This window comes from Bemisia tabaci, chromosome 1 (assembly GCF_918797505.1).
Source record: "Bemisia tabaci chromosome 1, PGI_BMITA_v3".
Lineage (NCBI taxonomy): Eukaryota > Metazoa > Arthropoda > Insecta > Hemiptera > Aleyrodidae > Bemisia > Bemisia tabaci.
Genome location: NC_092793.1, coordinates 4,109,031 through 4,130,180, shown reverse-complemented (window position 1 = coordinate 4,130,180; position 21,150 = coordinate 4,109,031). Strand labels below are relative to the sequence as shown.

General features: G+C 40.0%; 2 protein-coding genes across 2 annotated transcripts; one reads left to right on the top strand and one right to left on the bottom strand.

The window, feature by feature from the left end:
• The first annotated feature begins 8,541 nt into the window (after positions 1-8,541).
• On the top strand, positions 8,542-18,320 carry LOC140225242 (uncharacterized). Its single transcript, XM_072303482.1, has 2 exons — positions 8,542-8,680; positions 10,717-18,320. Exons 1-2 carry the CDS (start codon positions 8,657-8,659, stop codon positions 11,101-11,103), a joined length of 411 nt encoding a protein of 136 aa, XP_072159583.1. The 5' UTR covers positions 8,542-8,656; the 3' UTR covers positions 11,104-18,320.
• A 325-nt stretch (positions 18,321-18,645) lies between these two features.
• On the bottom strand, positions 18,646-21,135 carry LOC140225230 (large ribosomal subunit protein uL30-like). Its single transcript, XM_072303430.1, has 3 exons — positions 20,978-21,135; positions 19,944-20,178; positions 18,646-18,840 (listed from the first exon to the last, which is right to left on the bottom strand). The coding sequence occupies exons 1-3, from the start codon at positions 20,986-20,988 to the stop codon at positions 18,661-18,663; spliced, it is 426 nt and encodes a 141-aa protein (XP_072159531.1). The 5' UTR covers positions 20,989-21,135; the 3' UTR covers positions 18,646-18,660.
• Between the last annotated feature and the right edge of the window lie 15 nt (positions 21,136-21,150).

The window sequence follows — 21,150 nt, the reverse complement described above, 5'->3', positions numbered from 1 at the left end:
TTGTCGTCTCTCTCTCTCGCACTCATTGGGTAGATGCGGCACGTCAAAGGATACCACTCGGCTTTGCCAAGCCGCCCTTGTATCGTCCATCTCTCTCGCACTCATTGATCAGATGCAACATTCCGCGGCTCGTCAAAGGGACACCTGGCGCACACACACACTCGTAAAAATACAGGCTGGGCCTCGTAATTTGGTCCGCGGTGGTAGTGCGCTGGGGAATTCCGTTGCCGGCAAAAGCACCCAAGTGCTTTCCGAGCGTGAGCCCGGGAAAGAACGGCCGTAAACGGGGAGCAGGGCTCATCTTGGATTGGTCGATACGCTGTTTTGTCGTCTCTCTCTCTCGCACTCATTGGGTAGATGCGGCACGTCAAAGGATACCACTCGGCTTTGCCAAGCCGCCCTTGTATCGTCCATCTCTCTCGCACTCATTGATCAGATGCAACATTCCGCGGCTCGTCAAAGGGACACCTGGCGCACACACACACTCGTAAAAATACAGGCTGGGCCTCGTAATTTGGTCCGCGGTGGTAGTGCGCTGGGGAATTCCGTTGCCGGCAAAAGCACCCAAGTGCTTTCCGAGCGTGAGCCCGGGAAAGAACGGCCGTAAACGGGGAGCAGGGCTCATCTTGGATTGGTCGATACGCTGTTTTGTCGTCTCTCTCTCTCGCACTCATTGGGTAGATGCGGCACGTCAAAGGATACCACTCGGCTTTGCCAAGCCGCCCTTGTATCGTCCATCTCTCTCGCACTCATTGATCAGATGCAACATTCCGCGGCTCGTCAAAGGGACACCTGGCGCACACACACACTCGTAAAAATACAGGCTGGGCCTCGTAATTTGGTCCGCGGTGGTAGTGCGCTGGGGAATTCCGTTGCCGGCAAAAGCACCCAAGTGCTTTCCGAGCGTGAGCCCGGGAAAGAACGGCCGTAAACGGGGAGCAGGGCTCATCTTGGATTGGTCGATACGCTGTTTTGTCGTCTCTCTCTCTCGCACTCATTGGGTAGATGCGGCACGTCAAAGGATACCACTCGGCTTTGCCAAGCCGCCCTTGTATCGTCCATCTCTCTCGCACTCATTGATCAGATGCAACATTCCGCGGCTCGTCAAAGGGACACCTGGCGCACACACACACTCGTAAAAATACAGGCTGGGCCTCGTAATTTGGTCCGCGGTGGTAGTGCGCTGGGGAATTCCGTTGCCGGCAAAAGCACCCAAGTGCTTTCCGAGCATAAAGTACATAGAGTCGTAATGTAAGTGGGAGAGCTGGCGCCAATTTTAAGCATTTTCCATGTCCCGAATTCCAAGAGTCCTGTGTGACGCAGGGTCACTTTTTCGATACATAATCGATTGTTTGCGATACACGGGCCATCCGATGACAACAACAACAACAACAACAGAGGAGATAGGAATTACCACGTATTCCACACCGCCATTTTGGATCGAAAATGTTTCGAAAAAGCGACCCGAACTCGGCACACACCGGGCTCGGAATTTGTCCGAGCAGAACATGGCGCCAGCTCTCCCATTTACATTACGACTCTATGTACTCTATGAATTTTGGTTATGAAACCAGGGCCGGATTAAGGGGGTGGCCACATGGGCCGCGGCCCATGGCGGCAAATCTAGTGGGCAGCAAATTTTGCAATTTGTTTAAATGTAGGCATAAAAAAAATCGGATTTAGAAAAAAAAATTACAAACGAAAAAAGGCGACAAAATCTCTCATTTCCTGAGAATATAGTAATTTCTCATTTTGTCGTCTTTCAATGGTACAAGTGACAGCCCCTTTAATTAGTCGAGTTAAGAGAAAAACCAAACACGCAATTTGGTCTGGAACGGCGCGACTTGGAGAAAAATGATGACGAGGACTTGAGATGAAAAGGAGAAGCCCTCGGCGCGGCGATCGATCGGCATGCAACACATATTAGCGCCTACAAGACTGCACGAATACTTCACGCATTGCATGCATCAAACACAGTGCGGTCACTGCATGCGGTGAGCCTAAAACGGATAGCGCCTGCAAGAATGCATGAATACTTCACACATTGCGTGAAACACAGTGCGTTTAGCAGCGGTCGGCGTGAAAATCATAGTACCTACAAGACTGTCGGAATACTTCACGCATTGCGCCAAACACGGGGCGGTCTGCGCAACGCGGCGGAAGTTAAAATCATTAAACCACATTTATGTTTGCTCTTTCATAATTTTTTCGTTCATTTCTTATGAATGGAACTTGTCCACAAAGAGATAGGTTTACGAAACTCAAATTTCGCGCAAAGTTCCGTGAACTTCTGCTAGTAGCGTTGATAGGGCTTTCCCAAAAATGTGTCCAACACGAGTAAACGCATCTTATGCACCCCTCCCCCGCTGGCACGTTCAAGTATAGGTAAATCCGGCCCTGTATGAAATATGTATGAGAATGCTTATCTTCGCACCTTGTCCAGTGACCATTGCATATTTCATTATTTGCATTGGACTGTGCTCCTTTGGGTATGCTATCGTGGAACCAGGGGAAAAGGGTTTTTTTCTAACACCCTGTATTTTTAACGAAGGGTGTCATAAACGGGCGTGAGGAGTGTTAGCCTTTCATTTAAAAGGCTCGGAGTCTTTCTTTGTACTCGGGTGATTTGTCGTGAGGCCAATGGTTTTGATTGGTGCGGTGTGCAAGTGAACCGAAAAGGCGACGAGGCGGCCGGCCGGGCCGGAGCGGCTGCACAAAGGTTTAATTGACCAATAAAAGTGTTAACTGCCTCATAACGAGACGCCAGTGATTTCCCAGACTTTGCGATCGGGAGATGCGAGAGGGCGGGGGAGGGGATTAAAAAGGAAACAAGGACTTGAAATGTTACCGTAATTGAATCATAAGCCAATAACCCAGTCGGAGACTCGGATCTCTGCGTAGAGTGGGAGCTTCCTGTCTGTGCAGCGTCTTTCTCAGGCTGCCCCGAGTGGCCCGTCTCCGAACCCGTCAAAGGCCTTAAATCGTCCATTTCCACGCAATCATTTGATTCAAAGCTCACATTTTCACTTCCTACAAGCTCAACTATTTACGGCCCGGTTTTTATCATTCTATGCGCTCGTTAATCGAACAGAAAGCTCCCTCTTAAGACAATGCACCATAGGCTATGGTCCATAGCGTTGGATGAAGTAACTCGATGGCTACTAAAGTAGCAGAGATCGCGATAAGTTGCGATTTGACCGGAGCATGTACCGCGATTTTATCGACGTCGATTTATTGCAATATTAAGTATTGGATAAGACATTGCGATACATTGCAATTTCACCGCATAAATTGGCAATAAAATCGCGATTTCGTCGACGGGAATACATTGCAATATTATAGGATAAAACGCTGTGATACATTGCAATTTCACGGCAAAAATATGCAATAAAATCGCGATTTTATCGACGGCGATTTATTGCAATATTATAGGATAAAACATCGCGATACATTGCAATTTCATTGCATAAATTTGCAATAAAATCGCGATTTTATCGACGGCGATTTATCGCAATACTATAGGATAAAATATTGCGATGCATTGCAATTTCACGGCGCAAATTTTCAGTGAAGCTGCGATTTTATCGCCGACGGTTTTTCGCAATATTATCGGCCAAAAAATCGTGATAAATTGAGATAAAATTGCACGACGTTGCACTCTCTGTCATGTCATTCTTTATTTTAAAGATGCAAAGCGCCCTTGGTTAGTGTCGAATGCAACAAACACTGTGCAGATTTCATTTTAACTCCTGGATGCAACTATTCAGGCTCCACGGATGTCTGTGTTGCATACGCACGGAAGCGAAGGCGTTTTGACAGTCCAGGCACTCACCAATTTACCCTCGCTGCCCACGGCGCGCGGCGCGGCGCCGAGGTTTTACTGCGAATATCCAAACTGATAGAGCCCTTTCAATGGAGATGTTGCATGTGTGAGGAATTTGCAATTTGACTGTTGATTCTTATGTAAAAGTTCGCGAAAAACACAATGGTGCCACTGGTTTTCTCTGAAATCGTCTCCCAAGCTCAAAAAAAGCTCTCAAAGTGAGGCCAAAATGGAGGAGATATCCCACCCTACCCTGAAAGTCCACCTCTACATCAAAACAATCTCTCCATGCAAAGATAGGGAGCAAATACATTGACAGGGCTGCCCCTTTATTTGGGGACTCCAAAACTGAAAACACGGCATCTCTCAGGGGACTCTTTGGACTCTCAGGGTAGGGTGGGATATTCCCTCCATTTTGGCCTCACTTTGAGAGCTTTTTTTGAGCTTGGGAGATGATTTCAGAGAATAACAGTGGCACCATCGTGTCTCTCGCGAATTTTTACATAAGAATCAATGGTCAAATCTCAAATCCCTCACACATGCAACACCTCCATTCCTCGTTCATACTACAAAAATATCTCCTAAGCATGAAAAGTTACATACAGGATTACAGGCGTAGGATGTGAGTACCTTTTGTGCCTCAGTTTTGACATCGCGATGTGCTGAGCATGATTTGTAGAGCAACTATTCATTTCTATGAGATGCCTTCGAAAAGTGAATGAAGACTTGAACTCTGAATTGGGCACTCTGTCATCTTAGATGCTCGAAGTAAAGCCCGCCGAATAATGATACGAGCCCTCCGGAGAGACTGCCCATGAAATTTTCGAGTTTCGACTAAAACTGCAAATTTTCATGTTGATTTCTTCACACTATAAATTACATGAGGTGCTTCATGAAGGAAATTTTCCGAGAGAATCAATGAACCACCTCCTAAAACCTCTACGTTCCGTAATAATATCGATATGAGCTCTTAATATTTTTACATTATTTTATATGCCTCCTCTCATTGACTCACTTCACTGAGCGCCGCTGTGGCTGTTGAGGCGGCTAGTGTCTCCATGCAAAACGCCTTCAATTCCGTGCGTATGCAACGCGGACATCCTAAGAGCCCGAATAGTTGCATCCAGGCGTTACACTGAAATGGTCGTATTTCTAGCAAACGGAACTATGTGCGTTATGACGTGAGCCCTGTTATGGATGTATTCTTATGGGTCTCAGGGCTCATGTCTTAATGCACATAGTTCCGTTTGATAGAAATGCGTCCAAATTCATCTAGTATCCGTCGCACGCGACACTACCTGAAGCTTCGATTGCTCCTTATACATACTACGTTAACTTAATTCTAGGGAGGCCCATAGGGTGCCGATGAAGTTAACCATTTCTAATTGAATCGGTTTCTGTGAAACGAGCGTAAGTTCAAAAACTCATGAGTCCTAGAGTCCTGCGTGATCAACGAAAGCTAGGGCTCACGAGTTTTTTTACTTGCACCCGTCCAACAGGAACCCATTAATTTTTATCGCGACATTGTCAATTTTCCGAGGAATGCATTATTTTAACGTATCACAACGTTACCGGCCCTCGAAATTGCAAAAAAAGTAAGTACTTGAGCAGAAAAGAACCAAACCACATCAGCTATTACCTTTTAACGGATGTGCGGATTTTTGTGCGAACAGTGAATTTTCTACACAGCACGAAGCTACTTCCTTAACATTTTCAAAGGGGTCCGCACAAACGTCCTCTTGTGAAAAATTCGATTACCCAGTTACATTTGACAATGGCTGATGTGGCTCGGTTCCTTTCTGCTGAGCGCGGTTCAAATACACGTACATGATTACCTAGGTGCAATTGCGAAACGATAGCGCAATAAGTCAGGTAAATATATCAGTGTAAATTATCCCTGGTAAAAATTGGCGATAAGTAACAGCTGCGTTTCAAAATACCATAGGAATTCTTATAGCTGGCTAAAGAAGGCTACAGAAAATCATATAGCTGGCTGTAGAGTGCGGAGAAAATCATACGGCCGGGCTATACGAAGCGATAAAAAATTATGCAGCCGGGCTATAGTTCCTATAGCCGGGCTTTACACTTTATCGCCTGGCTGTTGCTTTTTCGCCATCGATTATAAAAGGCTATAAGAAATTGTGTAGAAATTCGTGTGCTTTGGAAATCATTAAGTTTGATACGGAACCACCTTAATATTTACAAAACACACGTTATATTTTCCTTTAATACATATTTTTTTTCATCAATTAAAACGAGAATAATCCATACAGGATGTGCAAACATTTCAAAATCATGAGTTGAATAACGCTGACTCCGCGAGATTAAATATTAGAGCGTAACACAAAGCGGAGCGGCGACGAACTGGCGCCTACAAACCTAACAGGGATACTTCACGCATTGCGCAATGCGTGAAGTATCCCTGTTAGGTTTGTAGGCGCCAATGCGCGTTTCGCGCTGGCTGCCCGCCTGCCGCACCGCAGCGTGCCACGGCGCTTGAAGCAACTATTTCACACCAGAGGTATTGCACAGTATCATACGAAACTGAAGGCGCTCTAATATATAAGGAATGGCAAGCATCCATCAAAAGTACGGAGCTTTCCTCGCAAAATAAATCAAGATACTACGGCCCAAAAAGAGAGCAGTGGTCCATAAACTCACTAAGTCCTAGCATCTGTAATTAGTAACGTTTAGCATACACTTTATTGCCTGGCTGTTGCTGAATCGCCATCGGCTATACTTAAATGGCTATAAGAAATTGTGTAGCCGGCTATAGAAGCTATTGGAAATCTTACAGCCGGCTGTAGGTCTATGGTATTTTGGAACACAGATTCTACTGCCAATTTTTACCAGGGATATTATGTTCTACTCTTGCTCTATTGAAATGTGGGCTGTTTGTTTCACCTTCTTGTTGATTAAATGCTGTGAGGTCAAACTATAGAAATAAAAAAAAATTAATTTATAGCTTCCAAACTGCTCATGGAGAAATATTTGTAGAAATCGGGCAGAGTCATGTGACCAACGCTGTACTTGGCTGCTTTGAGAATCATGACCGTTGCTGATTCATTCAATCGCGTGACAGACATATTTTATTTGCGAAATATTTTGGATGTGAACTTCTCCTACCTGCCTCGTCTGCCTCAGAAGCAGCTCAAAATACGACAGGCTGTGGTTGTTAAAGCGTGAAGCTGAAGCAGGCACCAGTTGATTATTACGCTGTTGTCAGACGAAGAGAGACCCTCCCCCTCCCCTTCAAAAAAACCTTCCTTTTCTTTTGAAGGTGGCCGATTGGCTGATATAAATCCCAGTGTCAAGTATTGATTTTTGCAAGTCTTTACCTCTCATTATGGAAAAAAACCCACGTGAACCAAAATGAGTAAATCATCGAATACGTCCGACAAGCACCATTGCGGGAAATATGCTCGATAATATTTAAGAGATCGAAAGTGGTCAAGACGGTTTGAGCCATGTTGCCAGGTTATAAAAAAGTAAACAGATTCAGTGGGTTATTCAGAGCAGAAAAAGTGCTAACAGGGCGCATGTAAACGTAACGTAACGAGTTTAAGTGAATTTTTTTCGCGTTTCTGTAGAACTTTTGGGCGGTTGTCTTTAGAATTTTTGAGGAATCTCGAACATATTCTCTGCAATACTTTCACGGTTCCTCGCCAAATAGAATCGCCAATCTGATCAGTCTATGGATTGCATTTTGCAAAAAGGAACCAGGAGCATTGCAATGTTGCAAAGATTGTGCAACTTTTTTTTGTCTTGGGAGAAAAACCTGATTATCCACTGACAGCTACTATCTCACTCGCTAAAAACCGTAAATCTAAGACAAAAATTACCGTGTAAATTTCACATTTTTTCATGATTCCAGTAATTTTATTGCAAAGGATGAAAATTCACAATCTTAGCATCAATTCAATGCTTTTGGTTCCTTTTCGCAAAATGCAATCCATATGATAGTGATATCTAGATTATTTTTTATCGAAATGGGGGCTCCGGGAAGCGGTACGTAATTTTTTCGGGAAGGTCTAGCACAGCGTTACGTAGCGTTACAGGGGTTGTCAAATAACCGGAAATTTAGAGTTTCGTGATTTAGGGACGGCCCCGTAGCGTTCCCTATCGAGCCTGAACGCCTTCAAATTCGATTAGGTGCAATTTAAAGAACATCCTTGGGCAAAGATAAAAAACATCACGAACCCTGGAACGCGTCAAACTTCATTTTGCACCTCTGCTCTTATTAGATAACGGAAAGCGAAGTGCGGTACTCCTCCCGCAATCTCAGCTCCACCGAGTTGACAACGCTGATCGGCAACTAGGAAAACGAGAAGGCTCCACTGCCGTGCTGCGGAAGAACATTCGAGGGTTGCCAAATTTCCTTGGATAAAATGTTTATTTTTGAGGGAAATTATGAATATTTTCCCTTGAAATTTTCAGGACTTTACGATGGAATTGCCGGCAAAATTATCTGAAAAATTGGAGGAAAAATATTCATAAATCAACCAGAAAATTCGCGTTTTATGGAAGGAAATTTGGCAAGGCCTGAATGTTAATGCGGCGTTTTCCCTTAGCACGGCGGTCCAATTATTGGGCGCGAGGCGGTCAGATGAAAAACCGTAGCGCGCGGCCCGGCCGGAGGTGACAAAAAATTCACATGGAATTGCTTTCTTTTTTCCCACGAGGAGGGCCGCGGGAGTCGCGGGGTGGAGCCGCGAAAACGGACTTCCGTCCGCTGCCGTCATTTCTCTGTGTTCCGCTCGCGAAGACGTGCCCGGCCTCGGTTTCCCGCAGCCTCGTCCCTTCGCTTCACACCCAAAGACGCAAGTGCCAGACATGCGCCTCACTTCCTACCTCAAGGTAAGCCAATCCTCTTATCTTTATGCTGATTCGTCAAGCTCATAAGAAGTGGTCCAACTGGCATGCGATATATCGCATCGATTAGGTCAAAAATCTCGGCAGATTTTGAATTTTTAGCAAAACAAAGGACACCCCTGCCCCCCCCTGCCCCCCTGCCCCCCTGCCCCCCCTGCCCCCTGCCCCTGCCCCCCCCCCTGCGCCCCGGCGCCCTTGCGCCCCTGCACATGATCCTAAAGGTTCATTCTAAACCCAAAAATTGGCAAAATTCAGAGAAATGAAAGCAGAATAGTGTTTGGAAAAAACCTCGCATTCGGCTCAGCTATCGATTTCTGTATCGAATGCTAGGTTTTTTTCCGAACACTACTCTGCTTTCAATTCTCGGACTTTTGCTGATTTTTGGGTTTAGAATGAACCTCTAGGCTCATGCAGAGTGGCTATCGTCCCTTTTTTTTTGGCTAAAAATCCAAAATATGCCGAGATTTTTTACCTAATCGATGCGTTTTATCGCATGCCAGTTCGACCACGTCGCACGGTCACAATCATCAATTTACGTCAATGATAAGCAGCACTATACGATATTACAGTCGTTGTTTCTTGTAATTTAAAAATTTCGTTCAAAAGTCGAAATTTAAAATTGTATGCGACTTTCGTAATTTTCACGCGACATTTTAAAGAGAATCCGTACGTGTTTCTAGACCACATTTTTGCAATAAGGAGCCACTATTCCTAAAAGCGTCTATCAGCATTGAGACCGAACATATGTTATTTTAGAAATTAGCCAAAAATAGCAGTGGGTCTCGTTGAAAAATGGAATACGATTATGACCTCGTAAACTGACAGTAATGGGATATCGATGCTCTCGGAGACTTGAACGCCCGGTTAGAAAAGTAAGCTACAAACAGAAACACTTGTTTTAGGTCCGTTAAAGTGATGATTTCATCAAAATTTCATCGAGAGCACGATTCTCGCATCGAAAATTACTGAAATCAACTCCTAACTAAGATATTAACATTTTAATTTTACATTGGTTACGGGAAATTTGAATCGCCCGATCACAAGAAACGCAATACTTTACGAGAGTCCAATCGTGTACTACAGCGGTTTGGACAGGCTTCTCTATCGAGCACTGTTCATTTTCCACCCTGTGTTGTTCAAACCATAAACAACTTGCTATAGCTGAGCTAAAGCGCCAAGTTTGAGGTTGCCAGATTTTTATATCGCAGAGCTTCTCATGATACCGTTTAGTGTGCGATTTGACTCACGTAGACCATTGCGTTTTCATGAGCGGGAGGTTTGAATTCATGCGACAAGATACACAAAATATCTTGGTAAGGAGTTCATTTCAGTAACTTTCGTTGCGCGAATCGTGTTTTACGCGAAATTCTGGTTGAGAAACTTGTATCAGAATGCTTAACTTCGTACCGTGTCTAGTGCTCAATGGAGAATTTGCATTCAATTTTTTATTGCTTCTTCTGAAAGTACTTAAGGAGCTGATTTCACAGTATTTTTTATAATTTTTTCTAGATATGAGAAATAGAAATAGATTTAAAAGTGAGAAAATGCACCGCCTAGTGACGTCATCTAGCGGCATTTCCCATTTAAACACACGTATTTTAGCAGATTAGATCATTTTGTCATATCTTCTCCAATAATTGTTCAATTCATGAACCAAGGGTATCCTCGTGTTCAGTTCACTCAGTAGTTTCCACTTAAACACGAAATATCAAATTTCAGACACCTGCAACAGGGTGGCATGAAACGTAAAAGAGAAATGAAAGATTGGAAATTTCATTGAAATATTTTATATTTTTCAGGGGCTAGAGTATGCAACCCGCACTGAATCACACAAAAATAGCAAAAAAGGTCACGATTTTTACGTTTTGCGAACATGAAAAGGAACCGGTATTTTTCGATATCTTTCAGAAATTTCATGAAATATTTCACGTGAAATTTCAAGATTTCATATTCCATGAAATTTTGTCCACCCTGACCTGGAAATTCTCTATTCCTAGAATTGAAATCCCTGTGTTTTGCAGGTTTGGAGCTTGGTTCTTCTGGTTCTAGCAATTAACATCGGAGCAGTGCGACGCCGCGTGGAGGTGCAGATGAGCGGTCCTCAGATCGAGGGACTGGGGATGCAGTACGCCATGAACCCGACGCTGTCCGCGTTGGTTGTCGGGAGTTTGCTGAGCGAGCACCCGGCCCTGGCGGCAGGATTGATGGGCATGTACCAGACCCAGGCGCCAAACATCAGACTTCCTGTCCCTGGTCCTCCCCAATCCCCGATTTTGCCCGGGAAAACCTACGCACCAGCTTACAGCTCCAACGCGGTTCCAGTCCCCAAATATGTACCTCCGAATTTCAAACCCTACTATACCGGTCCTCCCGTGGCATTCGATGTTGAGGAAAGGCCCAGGCGATGATTCTAAGTTCATAAATGGACGTATTTATGTCAAACAGAACTATGTGCAGGTGAGAAATATGGGGTGTGCTCTAGAAAGCTGGATAAGAAACAATGTGGTGAGTGGGCGTGATTCCTTTTGACGAATTGGAAAAACGGGATTTTAAATTGAGCGAGGAGAACTATGTGCCAACTGTATGCGGAATTCATGAGCCGCGGGCATGGCAAGAGAGCGTTGTGGACAGGGCTCATGAGTTAAAGCGACCTGACGACGATCTCCCTCTCGCGCCACAGCTCGATCATTGCTGCTGACGTCATTGGCGCTTTATTATTCTCATTCACTCTTACGGCCAGAGAACTAACAAGCACACCCCATATTTCTCACCTCCGCATAAATCTGTTTGATAGAAATACGTCCAAATAGTGATAAGTAAGCATTTGATATGGATAGTATTTATTTAAAAAGGTAAATTTTTAATATTTTATTTATTTATAAAATAAGGGGTACGCCCCCTGACCGCCACGAGGTTCACCCCTCCAGTGCTTCGCGCCTCAGGCGTTATGCGTTACTCTTAAAATTTTGTAAAACATAGGGTGATCCAATAGTCCAGCACCTTCCCTGTCAGCAGGATTGCCGGTGGTCTGGAAAGTCGGATGACCGAGAAAAGTCAGGAAATTTCGGACACATCCACTGAGGATGAAGAAATTATGGCAACCCTGTGATCCCTAAGGTTTACAACTATTTTCAGGGTGATCCCTTAAAAATTTTGGGGGGTTTTCAATAGTTGTTTCTTTTGACCTGGGCTGGGAGCACTCGCAAAAAGTCTCTATTTCAATTTGTTCAGAAGTTTCAGAGGTGATGCTTGGTTCTGGCGTTGTGGGAGTTTTGAATCACCCTGTAGAGTATGATTTGAGTATGACCAAGTAGGAGTCACAACGTAGCAATTGGACATTTTTTAACTTTAGCCATTGCTAAGGATAATGCATACACAAGGAAGAGTATAATTTTTGATTTATTTTTTCACTGTTTTGCAATTATGGAAAAAAAAAGTCAATTGTGGTTAGTAAATTTTAATTGGTGACTGGAAAAGGTAAAAACCAGAGTGGAAATTTGCATTGCAATGTTGCAAAATTCCACTCGTAGGTTCACTCAATTAATCGAAAGCTGTTGTCAATTTTCTTTAAAATGTTCTAGGGATTTTCTCTGAGATTGGACAAAAACTTTCCACAGTAAAAATGCAACTGTTGACAAGTAGAGAAACACATCAGATGAAACTTCACAACATTGCAATGCTGAGCCACTGTAGCTCAAGCCTTTTCCATTTCCCTGGCTATCAAATTTTGAAAAAAATTTAAAGGAAAGCAAAAAGCAATTTTTTCTACAACTCAAACACAGATGCTTGCAAAAAATGAACTGCATTTATGTCCAAATATTTGAAACGTTTCAGATTAGAGATAGTTAAATAAAACTAGTAAACTCATGTGAGAGAGAAAAAAACAACCCCCTTCGTATTTAATGTGAGAGACTAATAAAATTTATCCATGCAGATGGAAATTTTACAGGGCTAGAATACTTTTCTGATTTATGAAAGTTCCATAGAGGTCCTCAGGATAGAAATATGTCGATCAAGAACACCAGAAATAATCACATGAAACCTTTATTAAAATAATTATCACACCCGAAAACAACATTGACATAAAATAGTGATATTTTTTTTTAAAAAAAAGAGAAAGATAAATTCTATACACACAACAAAATTAAAATTAAATCATAAAACTCTGTTGAAACGTTATTTTAGAGTAAACCATTTTGGACTCTTCCGTCAAACAAAATGGTTGCTGTCCCAGAAAATACAGAGAACAGATCTATTCAGATGAAAAAACAACAACATACAGTCTAGTACAGGGTTTTTCTTTCTTTTTTTGACTCCCTTTTTAAAATTCTTCTGGGAAGAGAGTTGATTGCTTCGAATGAAGTTAATCAAAACATCATTAAAAATGGTTGAAACTTAAAACTGGTCAATTGAAACAGAATAGACATGGATCTAAAAATGACTGATTACTCGCTGGAACGGTTTTCAGCAAACAAAAGTCTATTTTTCATTGAACTTTGTCAACAACTTAGACTAAATTTATTTATTATTACTTAATTTATTTTCAATTTTACAAAAAACAAATGGTGTGTAATACTTCTCATGCCAAATACTACTTCTTTTTTTGGAATAAATTTATGTAATCCTAAGCATCGTGGCTTGTATTTCACAAGTAATGAAATAGAATTGTTCCCAAAAGAAATCACTTAATACTTAAGTACAAGAAATATACTATTTTTTAAAATTAAACGCAGTTTTAAAATCAGACTTCTAGTGGCAGTTTAGTGCATGATCAGTGATGTCTGCTAAGATTTTGTTCCTAACTTCTTCTTTGCCGGAGTTACTTTTGAATCTATTCAAAGGCAACAAAGATAGGTAAAACAAGTGGCAGTTTGCTATTTTCCTTTCTGTCTGACTCATGAGCTCAAAAGTTGGCAGCTAAAAAAGGAGTGAGGAGCAAGAATTCAGCGTTCATCACTATGCATGATACATGTATAACTGTTTTTTACCAACTCATATCACAGAGAGGAAAGGAAAAGAATCTATATCATATCAATGGCTAAACTCTGAGAACACATGTAATTTTATGATTATGAAAATTCTTGTCACATTTATCTTTTCATTGAAAGACTGTTCAACTTAACCTATTTTATATTGTTGTGGTTTTCCTTTTAGTTTGAAGGTGGTGCTAAGTAGATTCCTTTCACTTTTACAAAATAAAGTAAGTGAAACCAGTAATTTTGAAATATAACAATCGAGATACAAGGCTCTCAGGTTTAGCCTTCGATAAGTTCCTTTCTTGAAAAATCGGAAAATGACCAAATACTTTTTTGTTATATTTTTAATGCATATCATTGGAAAGTATTAGAAAAAAATCTGCCTTTGACCAATTTAAATTGATCTATATTCGTACTAAAGAGTAATGAATACTTAAAAGCATTTTCATGGAATGGAAAAATTAGAAAGCTACTGAATTATTTGAATTCCACTTATCTATAAAAGCTACCTATGATATCATAATAAATTATAGATGCATTTATGAACGCTTTCTGATCAAACCATTTTCAGTAATTATTACAAGAAAGAAACAACTTATTCTAAAGAAGTAAATATTTGATTCTACAAAAACAAAATTACTTCATAAAATATAACAACTTGCACGCTCCAAGAACACAGGTTTTTTTTTTTTTTTTGTGCTTACAAATATATATACACGATTTTTTTCTTCGCTGAGAAAGAATATAACCATAGAGAGATCAAAAGACTCAACCTATAAAATTTTCAATAATAAATTGAACAAAAATATAAATCTTTAAGTTTTATAACTGAAGGCATAAATTTTTACTGTAAAAGAAAAATAAATCAACCTAAATTTTACTCAGTGCTTTTCAAAAATGGTAGCTATTCTTACACATGGGAATTGACTTTTATCTCTGCAAAATAAAACACCCAGTCACCCCAGCAGTTCGGAAAAAAAGAAAAGCCATATTTTGAGAGGAAAGCTAAAAAATTTCCTTGAAAGAGTAAAACGTTGAAGAGGGTATACTTTTCCTCCTGTTTCCTATTTTTGGCGCATTATCAAAACTGGCAGCTTAATTTACCCCTTCTAGAAATTAGAAAAGCAGAAAAGGAAATAGCTGGGAACAAACTATTATTTTAAGAAAATAAACGACTTTAGCCTTTTTGGGCAAGATTTTAACTGGAACCAAAGTTCATCCCGCAACTCAAGTGTCCTAAGTGATAATTTAAAATCCTTTTTACAGAGTTTTCAAGGAAGAATCAGTTCTTCCTTAAAAAGAGCAATATTTCCAATTAACTTATTGGGAAGTATGCAACTTTTGATTTGTTTTGCACGGCAATTTCATAATCTTCAAGAATAAACATCCTGAGAAAACAGAATATTTACTGAGGACAAATTGTCCAAGTAATAATACCTTCTTTCACACCAACTAAAAGGGTGTAATTGAAAGGGTTGCGTGTACGGTGAACTTACTTCTAGAAACGACTTATCCGAACACAAGAAACAGTAAAAAAGATTTAGACAAAACAACAGGAGAAAAACAGCATCTGAATATTGTTAGAGTTGAGTGAGGAGATTAAAGACATAAAAAGTTTTCTAACTCTGTGATGGGAAAGATACTTTTTTCATGGAGTAAAGAGAACTCACTGCTAGAAGAGAATTGAGAAATCTCCATGGCAACTCTATTGGTACTTATCAACAATGCGTTTCAATACTACCATCAAATTTCAAGTCAAGTTAGTAAAAATGAGTGATGTGTCTACTCTAGGAAAAAAGTTGTATGTTTTTTCTTCAAGATCTCATGGAAAAAAAAAAACGATTCTTAGAACGGTGGGTTTGGAAATCAACTCCTAAACGAAATAATAAAAAGTTTCTTTTACACAGATCAACTGGAAGTTAGATTATACAATTGACATCTCTTGCATTATCGCTAATCAATCAATGTTAAATGGAAACATTATATCTCTGCAAGAAATTGATTTCTGGACTGCCCATTGAGCGATTCGTTTCCTTCATGGAATCTTGAAGAGATAATAAATTAATTCATAGCTTGTCTATAGGCTTACAGTTGTTCTTACTACAGTATAATTTTTGCAAAAACATGTGTAATCCAGTCTTTCTGGTACGGTTCTGAGACAAAATGTATCAATTATTTCGTTGGATAATTTTTTGGTGAAACAATAGAACTTGTTTTGGTACAATTTTCAAGTTAACTTTTAAAGCATTTTCTCATGGAACTTCATGGCAACACTAGAAAAGAGACATACCTGGAACTGTTGATGATCCTTAAAGGGCTTCTCTTTCAAAATAAGAAAGAGAAAAAGGGATAGGTAAACTTCCTACCTACATTCTGCTAACATGATTCAGGGTCATATTCGCTGTTGCTCCTTAAACGACTCCTCTTCTCAGAGAGTCCCACATAGCTTTAATTGTGATTAAGGGAGCTATAAGGAAATCCATGACATTTGATCTTAAAAAGAATAGTTTAAGCAGATCTCAAGTGAAATTCAACAGTATCACTTTGGAAATAGATCCCCGTGTGAGATCACAATGATTTGCCTTTACAAAAAATTAAAAATCCAAGAGAAAAAATGTTGAGATTTTGACCTACTCAAAACAAGTTGCAAATGGAGATTGGAACATTTTGCTGTTATTTTTTCCTAATTCCGCTGTTATTTTTTACAATTTTGATTTTATTTTTGCTGATTTCGACATTGTTTCTGCAGTGCTTCTTGCGTTTGACAGCTTATAATAAAGCTTTCAATTTGATTTAACGAGCCATCGCTCAGTATCTCTCTAAACCTACTTCACAGAAGCACTGACACTGTTGCCAATGACGGCCAATGCTCAAAAACAACTCTGTGATTTCTTCATTTTGAAAAAAAGCGCGGCAAACGTCTGACACGCTTACATACGTAAATTTCAAGAAAATTTACAGATTTTGCAGATGTATATGGATGATTTCGCGGTGAATTTCACGGATTTCAAGCTATTTCGCGTTCAATCTGGAAAATGGCCGATTTCGCGTTATTTAGCTTCACATTTTCGTTATCAGGAGGCTATGATCAGAGCTTCTGTCTGCTTTTCAGATTCTTCAGCACATTTTAAAAAATTTGCAGCGAATCGTGGCGGCGAAATGTTTCAATTTCTAGTTGTAAACCAGTCTTAAAATATGCAGAACTCGCAATTTTCATTCCTTTGCATTTTTTATGGTGGTAGATGATTTTGATTCCTCATGAGCATCCATTTCTAGAGTTACGCTGCTGAATTATATATAGATTTTGTAAAAATGTTTCTTCACATGATGCTATGTTCAAAATTTCCTTAAACGTTTCTTAAGCACAATGTACCTAGACCAGGTGGGGCCTCCGTAAGGAGAGAAGCTGTTTAAGGGGCTACTATGGATACAGCCCTTAGTTTCATCTTGGTGCACTCCGACAAGCATTTTATGTGTTTCACTTGAAGCTCCCAAATTGAAGCAATAGGTGCAGAGAGGGTATTTTTCGGTTGCAGAGTTTCAGAATTTCTCCTGACATTTCATCAATAATTAGGATTAAAGCAAATGCATTCAATTTGTTAAAACTTTTACTGAATATTCTTCATTATTTTGCAAAAATTTTAGAGCATTCACCCGATAGATTCTACTTATAAATATAAAGTCGCGACCATTCTGAAACCCTGCGACAGAGAAGTGTCCTTTTTGCATCAAATGTCTCAATTATTATGGCCTTCATTTCTGATGACTAGAAATAGTACGACATATTTTGGTGTTCTACAAATCAGTCTTGAGGTTAACATGAAAAGTGATAGGTAGTACACATTTTTCTTTTGTTTTGAATTGATGCATCACAAAATTTCATTCAAAAGTTCCATTTTTAGGGCAGGAGAAGATAGGAAAATCATTATTCGGAAATTCCTCTTTCGACCTACCAAAAAAGAAATCACTTTTAATACGGGGGAGAGGCTATCCTTCTTTCCAAACATGGGGTCATGTATCTTCACTCAACCCCTTTTAACCCAAGGCCGAAGTCTTGCTGACTACACCGCCATGCTAAGGAAAAATGCCATATGAGCGTTCAAATGTTGCAAATTTCCCTAGATAGAGCTCGAATTTTCAGGAAATTTCTATGTTTACTTCTGATTTTTTAGAGACTTTTGTTTGTAATTTGGTCTAGAGTGTCTGAAAATTTCAAGGAAAAATATTCGTAACTTTCTTCAAAAATACATATTTTCTGAAAGGAAACTCCCCTACATTTGAATGCTCACACGCCATTTTTCCATAGCACAGCAGTACACTGATTGTTACAAAATAGGTCTTTCACAGATAGAAAATAATTTGCGAGATCAACCACAACCACAATAAAAAATTTAAAAAACTATTAAGAGGTTTCTTACTTTAAAAAATGAATATTAACTATGAATCATTAAAACAAATCATACTCCTCCTGTAAAAGAGTGTCCTCATCTCCTTAGATTCGCAGGTTCATTCTGAGGGAGGGTGTTAAGGATTCGTCCGAAGATGATCTACTGACAAACTTTTTCAACCACTGAGAGTGTGCCATTTTAGAAGATGAGGGCTGAGATAATGTTTCATGATTTCTCTTGGTGCGTTTAGCAACAAGTCCTGGAAAACAAAACAAGAAATATTGAGATTTCTGAAGAAAAAGATGATGACTATTATGACACACTTAATTGATGTAAGTGTTTTTAATATTTAAAAATTATTCAATGATCTTACTTTCCTACAACTCGACTCTGTCTACCAAAAATCAAGCAGAATGTAGAATTTTCCTAATTGTATAATGTTTGACTATTTGGAGGAACTTCGTAACTTTATTTATAGTTCCTAGAAAAAGAGAGATCCATCTACATTTGAAGCTGTGGGGATGGGTAGTTAGGCCTCGAGAAAAGCTGAAAAAGAGGTGCAAGTATCCCAAGCATTTCAGGAAAAAATGGATTCTTGAACTTACCCCTTCAATCTGACGACGAAAGCCAATTTGGCTTCTCCTGGAATATAATAATTGCCGCGCTTACGGGCATCACGAGCAATTTTAAGTTCAGCTCGTTCTTTCATTCTGTATTCCTTAACATATTTCTCAGCTCGCAAGAAAATAGTTCTTCGTTTCTTAATCCTGTTGAGGTTACCCTGTAAAAGTATGAATATGGATGAGAACACTAGATTTTTGAGAACGAAAGGTTATATTTGGTCATGAGAATGTAATGCATCTGAACTATACTGAGGGACAATGGCCAGTTTTACTGGTGACAGAATTGTGTTTTGATGCTTGATTCTTGTAGATTAGCTAAAAATAATAAGATATGTCCAAACAGAAAATTTCTATGTTCAATATTAACAGAGATAACACCCTTTGAAAAGTCGGGTTTTTGACGTCAACCACAGCGGTTGAGCACAACATGGCACATACTTACTACCGTGGTGGATTACATCACAAATCAAGTTTTTGAAGGCACCATATCACAGTTAATATTCAACATACAATTGCTGTTTGGACTGATATTATTATTATTGTTACTAGGTAATCTACAAGAATCAAGCATCAAAATCCAATTCTGTGACCAGCACAACTGACCCAGTCACTTCCACTACAGCAGCTATTTTGACTGGGGGAATATTTTCCCTCTAAAATAAGTGAAACTTGTAAATAAGTCATACTTCTAGTAGCATCTAAAAAAATAGAGCATGAGAGAAATCAGGAGCTTCAGTAACAGAAGAAAAATTGTCAAATCTGCATTGAAGTTACCGAGATCTTGCTCTGGACATCAACCTATGCAGTTGATTAGAATGGAGCTGTGTTGCTCAATACGATGACAGAACTCTATTGTGATATGAAATATAGAATAAAAAAGGAAATGAAAGTCTGGAAATAGTTAAATCCAGCCCAATATGCAGTCTGCAAAATTTATCCAAAGAATTGTTGGCAGAAACTATAAAAAAAATGAGGTTTAAATCCTCTTGGACTTTTCATTAGAGATAAAATTCCAACCCAATTTCCTTTATGATAATAGAAGTATGTGCTTAAACCAAAGGGCAGGAAAGATAAATTGAAAATTGGAAAACTATACACTGACAGACTTTTTGCTCCGGACGGTAAATTCGTTTTCTGGGATGTTAATAAGATACATTCATGAGCCTGTAACCTAGGATCATCTCCAATTACTCTCCAACCAACCCCATAGAAAACTTTCTAAGAAAAACTTGCTGATTGAAATAAACAAAAGAATTTGCACCTTGACTGATCGGAAGAGTTGACGCTGTGTCCGTTCATCCCTGCGTTTACGTTTCTTGAGTATGGACTCTGGTACTGCTGGTAATTTCTTAGCTGGAAAATCCTTTGCAGTTACTTTCCTTTTCTTGACAACTTTCTTTTCTTTACCAGCGGCTTTAGCTCCAGCAGCCTTTGCTGCTTTGGTCGCAGCCTTGACGCCTGCTTTGGCTGCGGGTTTTGCAGGACTCTTCGCTGGACTGTAAAATTAAAGCACACCATCACTTACAAAAAATTCTTGTCAAGGTTACTAAACCAAAATTTAAGAAGTCTTCATTGCGTGGTTGGCTTGACACTTGCTATTACAAAGAATGAGGTTAGGTATGACCCAGACCCATGCTAAGAAAGCAAACCAGCCCACTGGAGGTGACACGGCTAGTCATGAATCGTTAATACTTATAATAAGTAACTCAAAAGACAATAATCTAGGCATAACTAGACTCAAAATCCGATGCTGGTATTCATCTACACATGGGAATTTTGTTTACATTCTCCTTCAACCAAATGTACATGAACTCATCTTCACATTTTCATGAAATAGAAAAAAGTGATGGATAACATACTTTTCAAACTGGAAAGAGGAGCGATTCAAAAGGAACTGGCAGTAAGGAGAAATCCTAAAGAGCTAAAGGCTGCTGTCAAGCATGCCTGGGGGAGTCGCATTGACCCCGACGCAACTAAGTTCCTCAAAAATAGTAAGAAGAATAGAGGTGGTGACTGGCCACTGTGACTAGAGAAATAACGATGGCAGAAAATTTTGTCAATGTTAATGAACAAATTGAAGTTCTGGTCTCTGAATGGCAAAAGGCTGGCGAGAAATGGGATAAACCACGATTCGGCCCGGTGCGTCAGTGATGGGTTTCACATTATTGACAGGTAGCAATTGACATTAATCATAATTTCGAATGCAACTTAAGTTGATGCAGAGACTTGGCTAGGAAAATGATTCGCTAAGAACGAGGATTAAAGTAGATAAAAAGTCAAAATTGTTTAACTTACGTGTCCGCCATTTCCACGATTTTCACACACTTCTGAAATAGGCTTCAAAACAGTCAAAACAGAAGGACCACGACTACCAACCTCGGTGATGTACCTTCAGATCCGCAAATTTCCCTAAGAACATTATTTCATTAAACCATATCCTCTCAGCATAAGAATCCAAAACTTTAAAA

Excerpts from the sequence above, each read along its gene's own strand:
- LOC140225242 (XM_072303482.1), top strand. The coding sequence starts at position 8,657 with ATGCGCCTCACTTCCTACCTCAAG. Across the intron at positions 8,681-10,716 it reads GCCTCACTTCCTACCTCAAG|GTTTGGAGCTTGGTTCTTCT; the intron begins GTAAGCCAATCC and ends TGTGTTTTGCAG.
- LOC140225230 (XM_072303430.1), bottom strand. Across the intron at positions 18,841-19,943 it reads AACTCTTCCGATCAGTCAAG|GGTAACCTCAACAGGATTAA; the intron begins GTGCAAATTCTT and ends ATACTTTTACAG.